This window comes from Quercus robur, chromosome 2 (genome assembly GCF_932294415.1).
Source record: "Quercus robur chromosome 2, dhQueRobu3.1, whole genome shotgun sequence".
In the NCBI taxonomy this organism is placed as follows: domain Eukaryota; kingdom Viridiplantae; phylum Streptophyta; class Magnoliopsida; order Fagales; family Fagaceae; genus Quercus; species Quercus robur.
Genome location: NC_065535.1, coordinates 4,873,296 through 4,890,639, shown reverse-complemented (window position 1 = coordinate 4,890,639; position 17,344 = coordinate 4,873,296). Strand labels below are relative to the sequence as shown.

The window sequence follows — 17,344 nt, the reverse complement described above, 5'->3', positions numbered from 1 at the left end:
CTATTTTATCCTTGAGTATCCGATTAAATCTTTTAGTTATTCACATTTATTGAAATCCAATTTCAATAAATATAAACTTTAGTAACTCCTTACTAAAGTGAGCGCTCTGAATAATCAACTCTTATTAAATTTATCTCAAAGGGATATTTTGTGTCTCTATAAAAAGAAATTATAAATTTCATTTTGAGAATATGTTTTCCCTCAACACTATGTGTGGTTACCCAACATACTAAGATTTTGACCATAAATATTAGATCTTACTCCTAATATATCAAAATAACCTACATTTTATGATCGGGTTCACTATTCTCTCAGGATTGAAAGTCTATGAAATTAGAAATCGTGAGATTAATCATTCAGATGACAATTTTTTATTGAATAATTAATCTCACAGCGGTCCAGTTTAATATGCCTTAACACTTAAAACACATCAACACATCAACTAGAAGTCTCCACTTCCATGATCAAGACTAACTATCTTAGTTGATGCGTTATAGTTTTCGCAGATGAAACGCCAAATTTCATTACCGACTATGAACTATATTTTGAATTTATAAGGAACTTGTGATTTATATCTTCTATGACTAAATCACATACAAAGTATCTCAAGAATTATGATAATGTCTCATTAGTTTATTTATAAATAGTATCATATAATTTAACAATTTAATTATTTATGACATACCAATAAATTGGATTTTATAGCATAAATACCAACATTTACATGACAGAGGTGCTTAATGTTATGTGATTTTCTTCCTCTTTTTGTCATGGAAAAGAACTATAATGGGCTGCTCTTCTATGGTTGGCTTTTTCTTGAGCTGTTTCATTTAGGCAAGTTTTATTAGATATGTTTATCCTTTTCATCTACGTAAAGAACTTTTATCATATTTCATGGCATTTGAAGCTTAAAATATTGTAGGTAGTAGATTAGAGGAAAATGATCATATAGTCTATTTCATATTGAAGATTTAATATTTCATGTATATAAAAGTTAATACAAGTGGGTTCCAGTTAGTTCAATTGGTAAAGTCTCTGATGGTTGTATAAGAGATCTGAGATTCAATCCTCGCCTACACCAAAACTAATTGATATCTTGGTCTGATAATAAAGAGCTCTTAATTTATTATCAGGAGTGGACGCTATAGGTTGAAATCCTCTCCAAAAAAAAAAAAGTTAATATAATGTCACGTCATTCAAATGAACAATCATTCATGATTTGATTTTATGAAAATTTAAATTACATGGCATTGGCATGAAGTTCATCTTTAGATATAGGAAAATGAAATCCTCATTATTAAATTGATCTTCTTTATTTCAAAACAAATGGAGAGGATTCTAATCCCAGTTCCTAGACAAGTATGTTTCTCAATTAACTTGGTGTAATGCATGGAATGGTGGTGGGTGTGCATATAGACCTTTGATGAGTTCATATTACATTAAGGACAAAGTTTAATTACAAAATTAGTTGTAATCTAAAGTTACAACCTTACTCAATAAAATCAACATTACTACATATTTTCAAAATCTAACTGTTGAATTGCATATTATTTTTACTCTCAATACACATGTCAAACTTTGTCCTTACATTAATGTCTTCTTATTTATTTATTTTTAAACCACTCAATGATTTTCTCTTCGAAGAATTACGGTTAGGTGACATGTATAAACTCACCAAAAATCATCTATTACTTTTATTATTAATATTTTATTGGCCATGTTGGATTCAAGTGTGCCAATAGACACACCGTTTGAGTCAATAACATAAACCAAATCGACTCTTGTTAAAATGTAAAAATCAAATTAATTTTGACCCCAAAATTGTATTTTGGTGAAAAATATATGTTCTTGCAAGAATGGCATGTCTCTCTCCTAATAGGTGGTATTGCGTGTAATACCCCTTACATGAGGTCACGGGTACACAAAAATTCCTATCTTGTAGGGAAAGGGGTTTTTTTTTTTTTTTTTTTGGATAGGATTGTAGGGCAAGGTTTGAATGCTGTCGTATGTACGGTGGGGTGAGGGGGTGGTTTAATTACGTGCCAACCATCAACTGTTTTCTTCTTTTATTTCTTTTTATTTTTTAACCTGAAAGGAAACCTTTTCATTTTTTTTGGGTCTAAATTACCATAGTTAAAATTAAGTCTCTTCCTAAAAAAATGAAAAGAAGTGTAGAAAGGAAAACAATGTTAAATGTGTGTGTGTGGAGAGATATTAGAAACAATTGAAATAATTAAATGGAACTTATAAATAAAGCAAATATAAAGCATAAATGTAAACTACACTACGGCAAAATATTATAATTACAAGAAGAGAAAATAAGGACAAAAAAAAAAAATATGGAAAGAAGCATTATCTATGGCAAAGCTTTATAATTGCAAGAAGACAGAATAAGGACAGAAAGAATATAAAAAGAAGAAAGATAGGAAAGAAGTATCATCCACGGCAAAACCGACATATAGAACAAAACAAAATGTCATTATTTATGAAAAGTTTAAGCTATTCATTGAATAGTATCTTCCACCGATAGATTAACCAGGGTAAATTATTCATTGAATTTAAAATACTTACAAACAAACTTTGAGGTGTAAACTTGGAACTAATTAAATTTGAAGGCTATAAGGAGATGAGAGAGACAAAAAAAGAAGTAGAGTTCAAGAAGAAATGCTACAAGAGATAGATAGAGATATACGGTGGTGTCTTGTTCTAAAGTGAAGTTTATTTCTTTTAGATCATGGGATTTTGTTATCGTCTCTTTTAGTCTCCATTGTCTTTGATTAACTTGTTGAATCCTTTGGTTTTAAATGTTATCATTTGATCTTTGATATAATTTTGATCTCCCATGTCATTGTTGGCTTTTTGAATCACTTAAATATTTTTTGAGATGAATACACACTTTGCTTTGCATTAATTTTATTTACTATTGTTCTACCATGCCATTATTGTCTTTTTGAAACATTTTAAAATTTTTGGCAAAGAACACACATCTTGCTTTACATTTTGGATTTTGCTCAATTCCTTTATTTTATTGCTTTTGTCTTCGAAAGGTGAAAATGGATTTCTCGCTACTCTGTTTTGCTCGTTTGCTTTTGTTAAAGGATTGGAGCATGAATTTCTAAAACAATCATCCTCATTGTCTTATAAAAGATTTGTGGATGATTCTAAAGATCAGTTTCTCTTTGGGCTTCCATTTCATCATCACTATCATATAATTTTGATAATAATTCTCGAAATTTTTTCTTATATTCTCTTTTTGGTCGTATTTTGGAAAAGATTGCTTGTATTTATGTCTTTCAAGGAGGAATTTTGATTGTTAGATCTCCTATTTTAGAAATCTTGGATTTTGTTGAAACCGTGAAATATAGCTTTTTGGTCAAAGTTATCAGTTGTTACTTTTTCCCACAATTTGATACAAAATTGTTCTCCCAAAGAAGCCCGGATGTGGTGAAACACTACAGAGTAGAGTTTAATGACAAACCCAATAGCAGTATATACCAAATTGGACCCAAAAAATAATAATAATTTTGAGAATTTAAGATTTCTTGTTGATAAGATAAATATATATATATATATATTTTTTTTTTTTTTTATCAAAAATTTGAAATACAGGTTGAGTTACAAGTCAACTGGCAGGACTCGAGTGAATTTATAATTTAAAAAAAAAAGGACTCAATTGATTTTTTTTTTTTTTAAAGACAGGTTGCCACGAGGAGATACTTTGGAACAAGACTACAATCTATGAGCATGGGCTGGACCAAATGTCCCCGTGATCAAAATAATCATACAGCGAGTTAGATGGTGAAAAAGGGATGGCATCCGCAGGACAATTCAAGTTTACTTCTATGCATAGAACGCCAAATAACTGGAAACACCATAACATTCATCAAGAGCTTTCCAGCTCAACGATACCATCTCACCTAGTTTGAATCCTTAAATTAAATAATAATTAAAATACCAAAAACAACAACACATTCAACTCGTTGCTTTTAAGTCCATGAGGTTCTCAAATCTCCAAAATTCAGGACTAGACAATTAACCAAAAGATCTACATCTGGATGGCTAACCAAATTGAGTCAGACATATAACACATCCCAGAATTTCTACCATTCTTCTTCAACCAGAATTCCTACCAGGGTAACCCAAAGTTGACAAAATGCAGAATATAACTTATGGCCAAGAAGAACCCCTCCAGACTTAAGACCTCCATGATTTTACAATTCATATCCGAAATGAGGTGCTCCAAGCATCCTGTCAAATTTTTTTTTTTTTGATAAGTAGCATCCTGTCAAATTTTTTGTATCACATCAATGTTTACGCTTATAGTAGATCTACTACTGTTAAAAAAAGCTACAAAACCTATCATTCATCCTTCCTATGATTTCTTTCCGTCCCTGGCTTGCAGGCTGCAGCAGGGGATGCACTGGTTTCATCACCTTCAGATCCCAAATCAACACATTTAGTTAGGATAGCCAGAAGTGCATTCCATGTCCTTCCATGATATCATCTTCCTACGATCCCTTCCTCTAAATGATCTGGCAAGAAGCCTACCAGTAACGGGCTTAGACAAACCAACATCAACCACAGATGTACTCTTTCTCTTTTCTGAGGATGAGGATGCCTCACCCATGAAATAGTCAAACAACATTGCAAGGCAACACACTTGATGAGATAAAATATGGTTTTCCTGATCCAGCGGTAGCATCTTTAATATGTGAAGATTGACCTACAAGATGCAAAAGCAAAAGATAAGTAATTATCAGAAATCTATTATTAAGGTAGGCAAGAAGTTATGGGAATACACTCATTTAAACTGTGTTTATCTTGAGAAGATATCGGGAAGTCTGTACCAATCAACTTTTAGAATTTAAAGAGATCAAAACAGCATTCCCATCATAAGCTACAGAACAGAAAATCTTCCCCAAAAAAAGTTAATCCAATACATGTCCTTGGTACATGAGGGCTGTGATCTATAATGTTTAGTGGAGAGTAGTAAATTTGCAATAAAGTTATAATAACTTCCAATATGTTTCCATGTTTTGAAGAATAGTCCAATAAGCCACAGTATATTTATATAGCTAGAAATAGCCATTCCCAAGATATCAATTGCTTACCTCAGCTTCAATTGCACGAAGCTCATTGTACCACTCAGAACCATCACTCTCAGAATTATTTCCTCCAGAAGATATAGTGTAAAGACCCAATAAAAAATGAGGAGGTCTAAGAGGATATTCCATGCTGATCTTAATCTGCCATAATAGAATTTGATGTCAGCTACCCAAAAAATAATGAATGAACAAAATTCAAGAGTAACAGAATTTTAGCTACCTTGGCTTCTAACTTCCAAATTCTCTTGTCAGTATCCATGTTCCTAGTTAAAACAAGACAAAACTCCCTGACCCCAAAATCCACCCATAACTTCTCTCCCATCTCATTATATTGAGCAGAAGCAGAATTTTCTCCCTCGACCTCAATATATGCAGGCCCATCCTGATCACTATCAGTATCCAGCATCAGATCAGAATCCTCATCAAACTTCTTAAAACTTTGTGATTTTGCCTTAGTGAATGGAGGTACAAGGCTTTTTGTGATCAAAGCCAGCTGCCTTGAATGCTCAAGATTAGACCCTTTTGAGCGGTTAAGTTTAACATCACTCGTGACAGATGCAGAAGGAAGCAACAATGGAAGCTCCCCGTCTTCTCTTGCACTCTCTAGCTCTTCCTTTGAAGCACCAGGTCTTCCAATCATATCATCATCTATAGGTTCCTGAACTTGGTCCGTATCAATAACAGGCAAAGATAAAGCCTGAATAGGTGGGGGCCCTACAGGTGACCAACCATGCAAATTGCACAAAGGATCATGCAAAGCCCACGGAACACTTTGACAAGTTAGAGCAGGCCATTTAAGCTTCGTAAGCAAATCAAGCTGTGCCCTGTAAGCCAATAAGAATTCCAAATTTTCAACATAAAGCACATCTTACGACGCTGACAAACAAGACAAAGAGACCAAGAAAAAGAAGTTTCCTCTAATAAAAGGCAGTAAGCACACAAGTCACAGACATGCAGAACAGATTGAATTTCCTTAAAACAACCATAATATAAGCCACTACATATTATAAAAGGTGCCAAGAAGAGTCTCAACAAAGTGTGAGAAAACCATAGTTCTAAATTCAGATTGACCACATTGATCTCTCCCCTATTGATTTCTAGTTTGTCCTTGGGATCCAGGATTCCAAACATACAAAGCAATGACTCACACAAGAGCCAGCTGAGCCTTTTTCCGAGAGCGAATTCTTTGCACAACTGTCTGAACCCGGTTCTGATGGCGATACAATGAAAGACCAGATATAACAGCATCACTTTTAGCTGTTTCACCATTTGGAGTTTCATGGAAAGCAAGCAAGGGTGACACGTCTGGCAAAAAATCAATTCCTGCCAAATGCTGGGCCCACTTATATGGGCGCGATGTTCTCTTTTCATCGAATGCAAGGGCATCACCAACAAAGAGCTTGGCTGACTGCATCATCCAGTCAATTATCATTACTATAATAATGGAAAATGGAAAGTGGGAAATGAGAGAAACAGGAAGAAAGTGTGAATCACCAACAAGACTGAAATGAACATTCATACCTGGTGAGGAAGCTCAACACCAGTGTCATCAGGGAATAAGTTGCATAAGATGTTAGTCTCAGGTCGGTCATGGGACCCTTCAATCCCAACACACACCACATTCAACTTTAACAAGTATTCAAACTTCAGAGTTATAAGTTTTGCAGACTTCGGATCAGAAACCTCTTCATCATAAATATGAAGAATAATTTTTAGTGGATGAACTTGATACACTCCCTCCTGGTCAAGGCTCTCCTTGCTTGGAACCCTCTTTGGCCGCTTTCTCCTCCTCTGGCCATCATCTTCCTCATCGGCTGCATCATCGTCCAATCTGGAACTCTCTACATTGGTAGATATGCCTGAGCCATAAACCACATCAGTATTCATTCTCCTTTTTTTGTTTTTTTGGGTGGGGGGAGGGGGGGTATCCAAACTTGAAACAGATGGTGTGTGATGCTAGTTTCAACCATTTCAGATTGAAACATTATCTCACAATTAAAAAGATCCATCTTAAAAAATAACTGAATCATCTAACAATCAATCAACTTAATTTGTATCTATCACGCCTGAGTCAAAGACTAGCAACTAAAGCACAAGCATACATGGACTTGCATTAATTTATAAATTAAAAATTAAAAAGATTCCAACCATGATATAGGTTGTCAAGACAGCACACTATTAATCACTATCCATCAAGTAGTTACAGAGTATGAATAAACATAAATTACCAGTGTCCTTATTTGCTTGCTGACGGGCAAAAGTTTGAGCATCCTTCACACTTCCTACTATCTCCAAATCGATATTTTCACCAAATGCTTCCTTTTGTGCTATGAACTGTGAGTATACCACGTAAAGCGGAGGTGGAAGCAACTCTGCTAAATGGTGCTGCTTTAATTTCTTTGTATGCTGAATCCCTAACTGGTTCTGTACTGGCAAGGATGCCTTCTTAAGAGACTTAAGGTGTGAAGGGAGACTTGACAAGAATTTCTTTCGGTCTGCAATTATATCCAAAAGACCTTTCTTCTGTTGTTCTAGTTTCCCATGAAGTTTGCATAGCTCTTTACGCTGATAGAGATATGAATAAATCAGTAACCCCAATGCTTTACTCAACAAAAAAATAAAAGTGACAATAAGAACCAAAAATAGCAAGCGCCACAATGAATCCAAATTTAGTATGAATGCATGACAAACTTGACATATATGGGGGTGAAGGAAAACAAATTTTTAAATCAAGCATAATTTTTTTGTTATGGATAAATCAAGCAGAAAAATACTTGACTAAATGAAATGGACCAAACATCCATGAAAAAGGGATAATTCCTACACATTTCCTATCTTTTTTTTTTTTCCTTTTTTTTTTACACTAAACCCACATCATACCCCCCACCCCTTTCTTATGGAGAGAGGAGATGCCATTTGAGCTAAAGCTCATTGCCCTTTACCACAGCCAATTATTTGTACAAATATGTGTGTTCACAGCCATTATCTACTGGCTAATTGACCATACCCTCCACCCCCATTCTTAAAGAAGATTCCTACACATATCCTACTACTAGATACCACCTATGTACCCTTGCCACAGCCATGTACAATATCAGATGTGAGTGCTCAAATCTGTTAGTATCCATGGGTATCTGTGTTGGTAAAAAGAAAGCACATACACACATACTAGGAAATTTCATCAGTCTAGAGGAAGAATTTCCATATTTCTTTGCTAAAGTCTTCAAATGCTTAGTCACACTGAATTCGTCCATCCTTATTCCCTTACTCAAAGCTTCTCCTACATCAAATGTTAAATTTGGAAACGCTATATAGAAATGTAAGCCATTTGGAAGAAGGATAAAAATTGCACATACTGAACATCTTAAATTGACATGGAATTTTGAAAGAAGGGAAGTACGGAACAAAGACGAGTAACTGATTTCAAGCAAAAAAATAATAATAATAATTAATGCACAGCACAGATTTTGTGACACCTCAAAAATCCCCTATCATTCATACAACAACAATAACCAACCCTTAGTCCAAAAACTTTGGAGTCAGCTATGAATCCTCAACAGACTAATCGAGTTTCAAGTTCAGACACATGTATTCTTTTTGGTCATTCTATCGTATCCAATCCAAGTCATACTATTCTTTTTCGTAACATTACATTAGGTTCTCCAATTAAATTCAAATAACATTGTTAGCGTTTTATCGGTCAATGCATCTAAAATCATAACTTTTGCCCAAAATGTTATATTCTTCTAAAGCTCCAACTATTTCTCTCTTATTCTTAACCAAAAAATCATATGACATTGTGAAAATCTCTTACCAACATTGAACATGTCCTGGTGAACAAAAATAACACATTCTTAACAACAACAACAACATATGTATGTACTTATGAATGTATATAACAAGGCCAAGTAGTATTGTAAAAACCTGAAAGAGCTCGAAATGGAGCCTCTTCATCATGAGATCATGAGCGGCGTCATTCGACAACTTCTTGGCTTTAATATCTTGAGGCGCATCACGAAAGAACTCTTCCTCAGCTACCAAGTCGATATCGGGATATTTCGACTTGAAATCCTTGCAAGCTTTTATAGCTTTCACATAGTGACTCTTCTCGTACATCAAGTTGTGAAGCTGAAGCGACGTGAAATCCACTGGCGCCTTTGCTCGCTCCGTCTCTGCCTTCACTCGATCCTCTTCTAGCAATATCGATCGGTTCGCCTATTAAAAACCAAACCAAAAATTAGCGATAATTGATTTGAAATTGTGTTAAAAATCAACGGTTGTGAAACCCTAACCTGGCGGAGAGTGATGAAGTGGAGGAGCATTTGAGTGACGAGGTCTCGGAGAAGAGGTTTAGGTTTGGAGTCTCTTTTGATGGAGAGCATTTTGGAAACGATGTCTTCAACCGAGGCTTTGCTCTCTTGAAGCTGTTCGTATGGCGACTTTGAATCTATCTTTCGCGACGGCGGAGGCGGCGGCGGCGGCGGCGCGTCTTCTTCTTCCACAACCATCACGCCTTCCTCGTCTATCTCTCCGTCTTCCATTCTTTCTTTCTTTTTTTTACTACGCTTACCGCTGCTCACTGCTCACTGTCGAGTCTCGACTCTCAACTATGTGTTTTGTGCTAATCTGATGTTTGAAATATGCTTTGTAATCAAAAAATATGAAGGGAAAACATTATTACATTTTTTTTTTTTTTTAATGATTAGTTGTTATAAACTTATTTTGTTTTATTTACAATGTTTTAAAATTTCGGGTTTTAAATCAGTTAATTGATTATTATAACTAGCTCAATTTGGGAAAAATACTCGTGGAAGGGTAAGAGCATTAGCATCAGAAGATGCTAAAGCCATATCTAAGGGTATTTTAGCATAAATGCATCAAATAACCACTGCATCAGAGAATGCTATAAGGAAGTATTGCAAAATTATTTAGAATTGTGCTACAGTACAATTCTAAAGATAGAATAGTACTGTAGCACAATTGTATAAGGTATATTAATTTTTTATTCCTTTCTTCTGACTCTCTCTCCCTTTGTTTCTCTTCATTCCTCTCCCCAACGGCTCTCTTCTCTCTCTCATCACGTCTCTCTCTCACCACAACGGCTTCTCTCTCTCATCACGTCTCTCTCTCACGGTGGGCTTTTCTGGCGTGGGTCGTGGGTCCGGCGTGGAGGTGAGACTGGGAAGTCCGATCGGCGTTCAACTGGTGGCGATTTCTGGGTTTTTTATTGATTTGCAGCGGCGATTTTTGGGTTTCCGGTGTGGTTTGCAGCGGCGAGATCGGTTTGTAGCTGGGTTTGTGTAAATTTTGACTTGATTTTTTTTTGTGGGTCATCTTGTGGATTTGGAATTTGCTATTGGTTTGATTTGATTTTGGGATGGATTTTTTTTTGGTGGGTTCATGGTGGTGGTGTTGGGGGTTGCCGTGGTAGTGGTGGTGGTGGAAGGGGGTGGGGTTTTTATTATGGGTCATATGTGGGTTCGTGGTGGTGAAGGTGGGGGCTTGCCGTGGAGATGGTGGTGGCCATGGGTTTCTGGGGTTGCCGTGGGGTGGTGGAGTGGTGGAAGGGGTGGGGTTTTTATTATGGGTCATGTGGGTTCATGGTGGTGAAGGTGGTGAAGGTGGGGTGTTACCGTGGAGATGGTGGTGGCCATGGGTTTCTGGGGTTGCCGTGGGGTGGTGGCGTGGTGGAAGGGGGTGGAGTTTTTATTATGGGTCATGTGGGTTCATGGTGGTGAAGGTGGTGAAGGTGGGGTGTTGCCGTGGAGATGGTGGTGGCCATGGGTTTCTGGGGTTGCCGTGGGGTGGTGGCGTGGTGGAAGGGGGTGGAGTTTTTATTATGGGTCATGTGGGTTCATGGTGGTGAAGGTGGTGAAGGTGGGGTGTTGCCGTGGAGATGGTGGTGGCCATGGGTTTCTGGGGTTGCCGTGGGGTGGTGGCGTGGTGGAAGGGGGTGGGGTTTTTATTATGGGTCATGTGGGTTCATGGTGGTGAAGGTGGTGAAGGTGGGGTGTTGCCGTGGAGATGGTGGTGGCCATGGGTTTCTGGGGTTGCCGTGGGGTGGTGGCGTGGTGGAAGGGGGTGGGGTTTTTATTATGGGTCATGTGGGTTCATGGTGGTGAAGGTGGGGGGTTGCCGTGGTGATGGTGGTGGCCATGGGTTTCGGGTCTGAGGTTTCTGGGTTGCTGTGTGGGTTGCTGTGAGGTTTCTGGGTTGCTGTGTGTGTCTGGAAGAGAGCTGAAAATGGAAGAGAGGAGAGAGAGGAGAGAGAACAGATATAATTTTGATATATATTATTTTATTTTGTAAATATATTATTTTAATGAGTGAAAGAGGAAAATAGAAGTTTGGGATGTGGAGGTATTGTAAAATAAGATGGTATAATGATAAAGTGAGTTTTTAGAATTGTAAAATAGAATAGCATTAGCATTTCCCAATGCTAATGCTCTAAGAGCATCCGCAGCCCAAATGGCATATGCCATATCTTGGTTCAATTTAACATATAAGCACAAAATAACCTCTGCATCCGGACTTGTATAATGCAACTATTGCAAAAAAAATTAGAATTTTGCTATAGTGCAATTCTACATGTAGAATTGCACTGTAGCATAATTCTAAAACAAAAACTATTATTTTATTATCTTTCTCTCTCATCTGTCTCCCTAACTCTCCCACTCTCTCAAACTCTGTCTCCCACATCTCTCTCTCTCAGACTTCTCCCTCTCCCTTTGCTCTCAACGCCAAGCCCAGGCCGCCGTTGGCCACTGTCTCCACTATCTCACCCGGCGTGGTCTGATCGTGGAGATCATGGTTTAATTGTGGAGATCGTGGCAAATCATGGTTCAAGTGGTGGGATTGTACCTTGGGCTCGAGGAGATTGGGTTTTAGTTCGTGGGGTTCGTGGGGTATGAGAAGATCGAGTATTTGATTTGGAGTGGGATCGATGGCTTGTGTTGCCATTTTGGTTTTGCACATCTAAGATTTTAGGTTGAAGAACAGATTGGTGGCTTGTGTTGCCGTTCTGGGTTCTGGTTCTGTGTTTTCTGGGTTCTGGTTTTTATTTTATTTTATTTAATATAGGTTTTTGCTCCAGTGGGATTTTGGTGGGCAGTGGTGGCATAGTGGGCATGGTGGAGGCGTAGTGGTGGTGACTGGGCAGTGAAGGCCTGGTGATAGAGGTTGAGGGAAGGTAGAGGGGAAAATTTGGAAAAAAACAAAAAAGAAAAAAAATATGTTTTATTGTGTAGAAATATTATTTTAATGAGTAGAATAGAAAAATAAAAGTTGGGATGTTGGAGGTATTGTAAAATGGTATGGTATAATTGATAAAGTAACTTTTTGAGATGGTAAAATAAGATGAGATATGAAAACCGGTTGTGGATGCTCTAAGATCAGGATACGGAATAGAGCTTGTGGGCCTAGTTTGAGAAGGTGAAGGGCCCACCCACATATCAGTACTGGCTTGACACATGGATAAGAATCCGAGGAAGAGAGATGAAGAGGTTGATCCCTCGAGGAGCCCGAAGAGTGAGCGTTCCTCATATTACTTTAAGCAAGCTATTTGCATCATAAGACAAAATACTGAGAAAGACGGTAGAAACATGCAAGTAAAAAAAATATATATATATATATTTAGATAAAGTAACTATTACCTCGGCATTCAATGCAATACACCAACTTAGCTGGTCGCATTAATGAAGAAATGACCACTAAACAATGCCCTCATAACTTGCCACACACTTTTCCACCTTTAGCAAAAAATGCTGATAGAACAAGCATCTAAAGAAAGGTCGATGATTCTACAAGTGGAGGGCTTAGATACAATTCAACTGATTATATAAAGAAAGGAAACCCCTCTAGAAGAGGGGATGAAAAACTAAAAGGAAATACTTCTTATGTATAACTATCTTGTAATTCAAACTTGAATATTAGTATATGAACTGACGTTCCTCGGCCTATCTTGAAGAAGTGTTAGTCAAAGAACTTGCTACCATCTGGTACCTTGTGCAAAATTTTTCCATTTACTATCTTGTAAAACCATATAAGCAAATCAAGGTTGACCTCAAAAACTTAATTAATTGTATTGGGCCATATTATTTAAGCTTTTCATTCTAGATGGGCCTAATTGTTTATGCCCGCTTACAATACCTTTTTTTTTTTTTTTTTTTTTTTTTTTTTTTTTTTTTTTTAAATCAAGTCAAATTCAAGTTTGATGTCTTGTTTGGTATATTGAATAAAGATTACAATAAAAGTGGTAATCTTTATTACTAATTTTTTTAAGAATCAATGGAATTACTTTTTTTTTTTTTTAAATAGGAATGGAATTACTATTCTTATTTGTGCTGTTTGATTGTAAAATATAAATAAGTATATGAAATATAAAACCTATATTTTGGATGATTTTTTTATAATTATATTTGCAAATAAAAAGTTTGAATTTTTAAAAAATGTATTAAATTTTAAAATTATTGCTATAAAGAATAACCATTAGAAGTTTTAGATATTCTATAATTTCAGGAAAAAAAAAAGTACTTTTAGATATGAATAGTTATGCCTCAATTTAAGCAATAGATATTTTTCTATTCCTAAAGAATTACAATTCCCTATGATTAAGATGTAACCCAATACTGAATAACTATTCCATGACACAAGAATAACCATTCCATTAAGTTGCTTATTACAACATACCAAATATGCCATAAGTTTAGGCTTGTCTATTAGACGACTCAAGTTCAAACATAATAATATATTTATGAATAAGCTCGTAAACAAAATGCTTGATTTAACTATATGTATATAATATTATATTGTTATATTTATATTTGTCTAAAAAAACATTTATATAGACTATAGATTGAATTGTATACGTTTGTGAGTAGATTCATATGATATCAAATTATTATTTGTAATTTATTGATAATATAAACAATCCATTTGTAAATAGAAATTCATAAATTTGTGAATGGTCAAAAATTACAATCATGAATTTATTATATATGGGAGAAGAGTAATCTAATTGTTTGTGAATAAACTTAAGCTTATTTGACAATAAAATAAATAAAACTCCAACATGTAATACTGTTTGCTGATTAACTTGAGCTTAGCAAATAAATTAAGCTTGAATTCAACTCGACCCACTTCTATAAATTGGGAAAAAAATATGTTGAGCTTGAGTTGTATGTCCAAACAACCATTAGGCTACACACCTTTTGTTGGTAAACCTTTAATGACATCTCAAAAACCATGAACCTCTTTGACTATGGCCAATTCGTTACAATAGAAATTCATAAGTTTGTAGACGAGTCAAAAATTACAATCATGGATTTACTATATATGGGAGAAGAATAATCTAATTGTTTGTGAACAAGCTTAAGCTTATTTGACAATAAAATAAACAAAACTAGAACATGTAATACTATTTGATGATTAACTTGAGCTTAGCAAATAAATTAAGCTTGAACTCAACTCGACTAACTTCTATAATTTGGGGAAAAAATGTTGAGCTTCTTTGACCATGACCAATTCGTTACAATATGCTTTTTTTTTAAATGGTTATAAATCTATATTGTATTACTTGAACCCTTCCTGAGGGTAGCTCATACTCAAGGTAGTAATTGGCTCTGATATCAAATGTTACAAACTCATGGGTAGAACTCAACCTTAAAACTCGTTTGTAAGGGGAGGGTGTCCAAGAGTTTATAAACACATGGTTAAACTCATACTTAATCTATGTGGGACACTTGGATCATAACATAGGGAGTTTTTTTAAGAGTAATGATAGTAATACATTTCTTATTACATACTCACTGTCTAAACATTGTCACATGGACTAAAATAATGTTTTCAAAATAAAGTGTGTATGAAGTGTGTAATAAGATTTTTGGTTTGTATAATTTAATTTGTTCTACGTACATACACTTTAATGTGGCATTTGGTATAGGGGAATCCATATTACTCTTGGCATCCAAATTCCTAGGAATGTGATTCCTTGCAATCTGGATAGAAATGGCAACAGCCCGAGTTTTTTCATACCCAAACCCGACCCATGGGTTTGCCCCGAAAACCCGGACCTAGCCCGTTTATTAAACAAATTTTTTTCTTAACCCCAAACCTGCCTCGTCGGGCCTTCACGAGCCCCGTCCCCTCATGCCCAACCAAGCCCAAAATTAGAAACATAAATTTCGATTTATGATTTTTCGGCCCAAAATCACAATCACAAACACAAATCCAAACACGATCACAAACATAAACACAGAAACCATAACACATAAATTTCAAATCTATGATTTTCCCTTTCAAAATCACAAACCAAACACAAATTTTAGATCTATGATTTTTTCTTTCAAAATCACAAACATAACACACAAACACAAACTCACATGATTGAGACGAATTAAACCCAAAAGAAAAAGAAAAAGAAAAAAAATGGAGAACGAGGTGGAGCAAGTGAGGCCGTGAGGCCATAGGCAGGGAAGATGAGAGGGGCAGAGGGCTGTGCGATAGTGTGAGATTGGTGACGGCGAGGATGAAATGGAGTTGAGAGTTGTGCTTGTGCTTGATTGATTGTGGGCTTGTGCCCATGTGAGTGAGAGAGTTGAGAGATGAAGAGGGAGAGGCAATCGTGTGAGACAGTGAATGAGAGAGCTGAGACAGCTTGGGACGGTGGTGAAAGCTAGGGTGGCGGTGAGAGGTTGGGCAGTTGGGCCGGCGATGAGATTGAGAGCGAGTGAGATTGTGAGCTCAAGAGATGAGAGGTAGAGGTTTGAGTTGAAATGAAACGAGGAATAGAAAATTTTAGGGTTTATAACTCTATATATATATATATATGAGGGTATTTTAGTAACTATTTGTTAGGAGTTTTAATTAGGAGAATTGTTAAATGTAATGACCATTGCTATTTTAATTGGTTAAGTGCTTGGCTGTTTGCTAAGGTACCTAATTAGCTAAAATAGCAAAGGTAAGTATGTAGGAACTACAATAAGACTATAGGGATGCTTGTACCCGAATCAGGTGTAAGGGTTAGTGGAGTTAGTTGTGACAGCTAGGACAGCTGGGGTGTGAGTTAGTTACACAGCTGTAAGCACAACTATGTGCAGTTAGTTACCAAAGGGAATTGGGGTATAAGGAGGAGAGGCATGTAACCATGAGGGGCATCAATTCAGTAAAACTCAATATTCTTTTTTATTCAATTCTTCTTCCCATTCCTGCATTCATCCCAGGAGGCCTAGCTAACCTCGAATTTAGCTACTATCACCTCATCAATCCAACCCTTAACACTATACATATATAATCGGGTCGGGTTCGGGTTCAGGCTAGGTTTTGGAAAAAACCCCGACCCACTTCAGATTTTTTTTTTAACCCAAACCTGACCCTATTTTTTATCAAACTGGGCTAGGTACCTGTGGGTCGTACAAAAATTGCCATCCCTAAATCTGGATGCCTAGAAATGTAGTTATTCCTATGTTTGGTTTCATTGGAAATCTCTTAAGATTTTTAGGAATGTAAGATGATAATGTTTGGTTTATTCTTAGGAATTTTAAATGAATTATTTATTTTTCCCATTCTATCTTTAAATTTGAATGTGAACTATCAAGTTTTTTTTTTTTTTTAAAATATTCCTCTAAATAAATAATGAAAAAAAAAATATAAACTATTAATTATAACAAATTCATTAAAACTATAGCCTAACATTTTAAAATGACAAATACAATACAAAAATAACTATTTAAATTCTTAAATGCTTTATTCTTAATAATAATTTTTAAAAGAGCTTAATTCATAACAAAATAGCCTGACAACGTTTAGGTCTATAAGACAAGAGAAAAGATATTGATGATTTGTTTTATATTTTATTTTAATTGCTTAAATGATAAAGAAAAATAGTTAAAATTGTAAATTTATAAAAAATATAATTTCTTTCAAACTTGGGAATCTGAATATTCACATGTTTTAAAGATAATCCACATTCTTACTGAGAGGGGTTTAAAGGAGAAATCCAGATTCCCCTAACCATATGATTCCTTAACGTAATTTGAAACTAAACATGAGAATTTTTAAACATTCTCGAGAATCTTAAAATATTATCCCGAAACGTGTATATATATAAAAAGATTTTTCTGTTTTTGCCTTTTTGGGATTTTTTTAATTTATATTTTACAAGGGCGCGTAACAGTAGTAAGCTTACAAAACCGTGTCGTTTTAGCCATAGCGGCTGCGTTGCTATAAAGCAGATTTTCTCT

General features: G+C 35.6%; 1 protein-coding gene across 1 annotated transcript; it reads right to left on the bottom strand.

The window, feature by feature from the left end:
* Nucleotides 1-3,879: 3,879 nt before the first annotated feature.
* On the bottom strand, nucleotides 3,880-9,767 carry LOC126710570 (THO complex subunit 5A). Its single transcript, XM_050411103.1, has 8 exons — nucleotides 9,398-9,767; nucleotides 9,030-9,320; nucleotides 7,334-7,670; nucleotides 6,627-6,964; nucleotides 6,254-6,513; nucleotides 5,326-5,929; nucleotides 5,112-5,246; nucleotides 3,880-4,723 (listed from the first exon to the last, which is right to left on the bottom strand). Exons 1-8 carry the CDS (start codon nucleotides 9,644-9,646, stop codon nucleotides 4,457-4,459), a joined length of 2,481 nt encoding a protein of 826 aa, XP_050267060.1. The 5' UTR covers nucleotides 9,647-9,767; the 3' UTR covers nucleotides 3,880-4,456.
* Nucleotides 9,768-17,344: the final 7,577 nt, after the last annotated feature.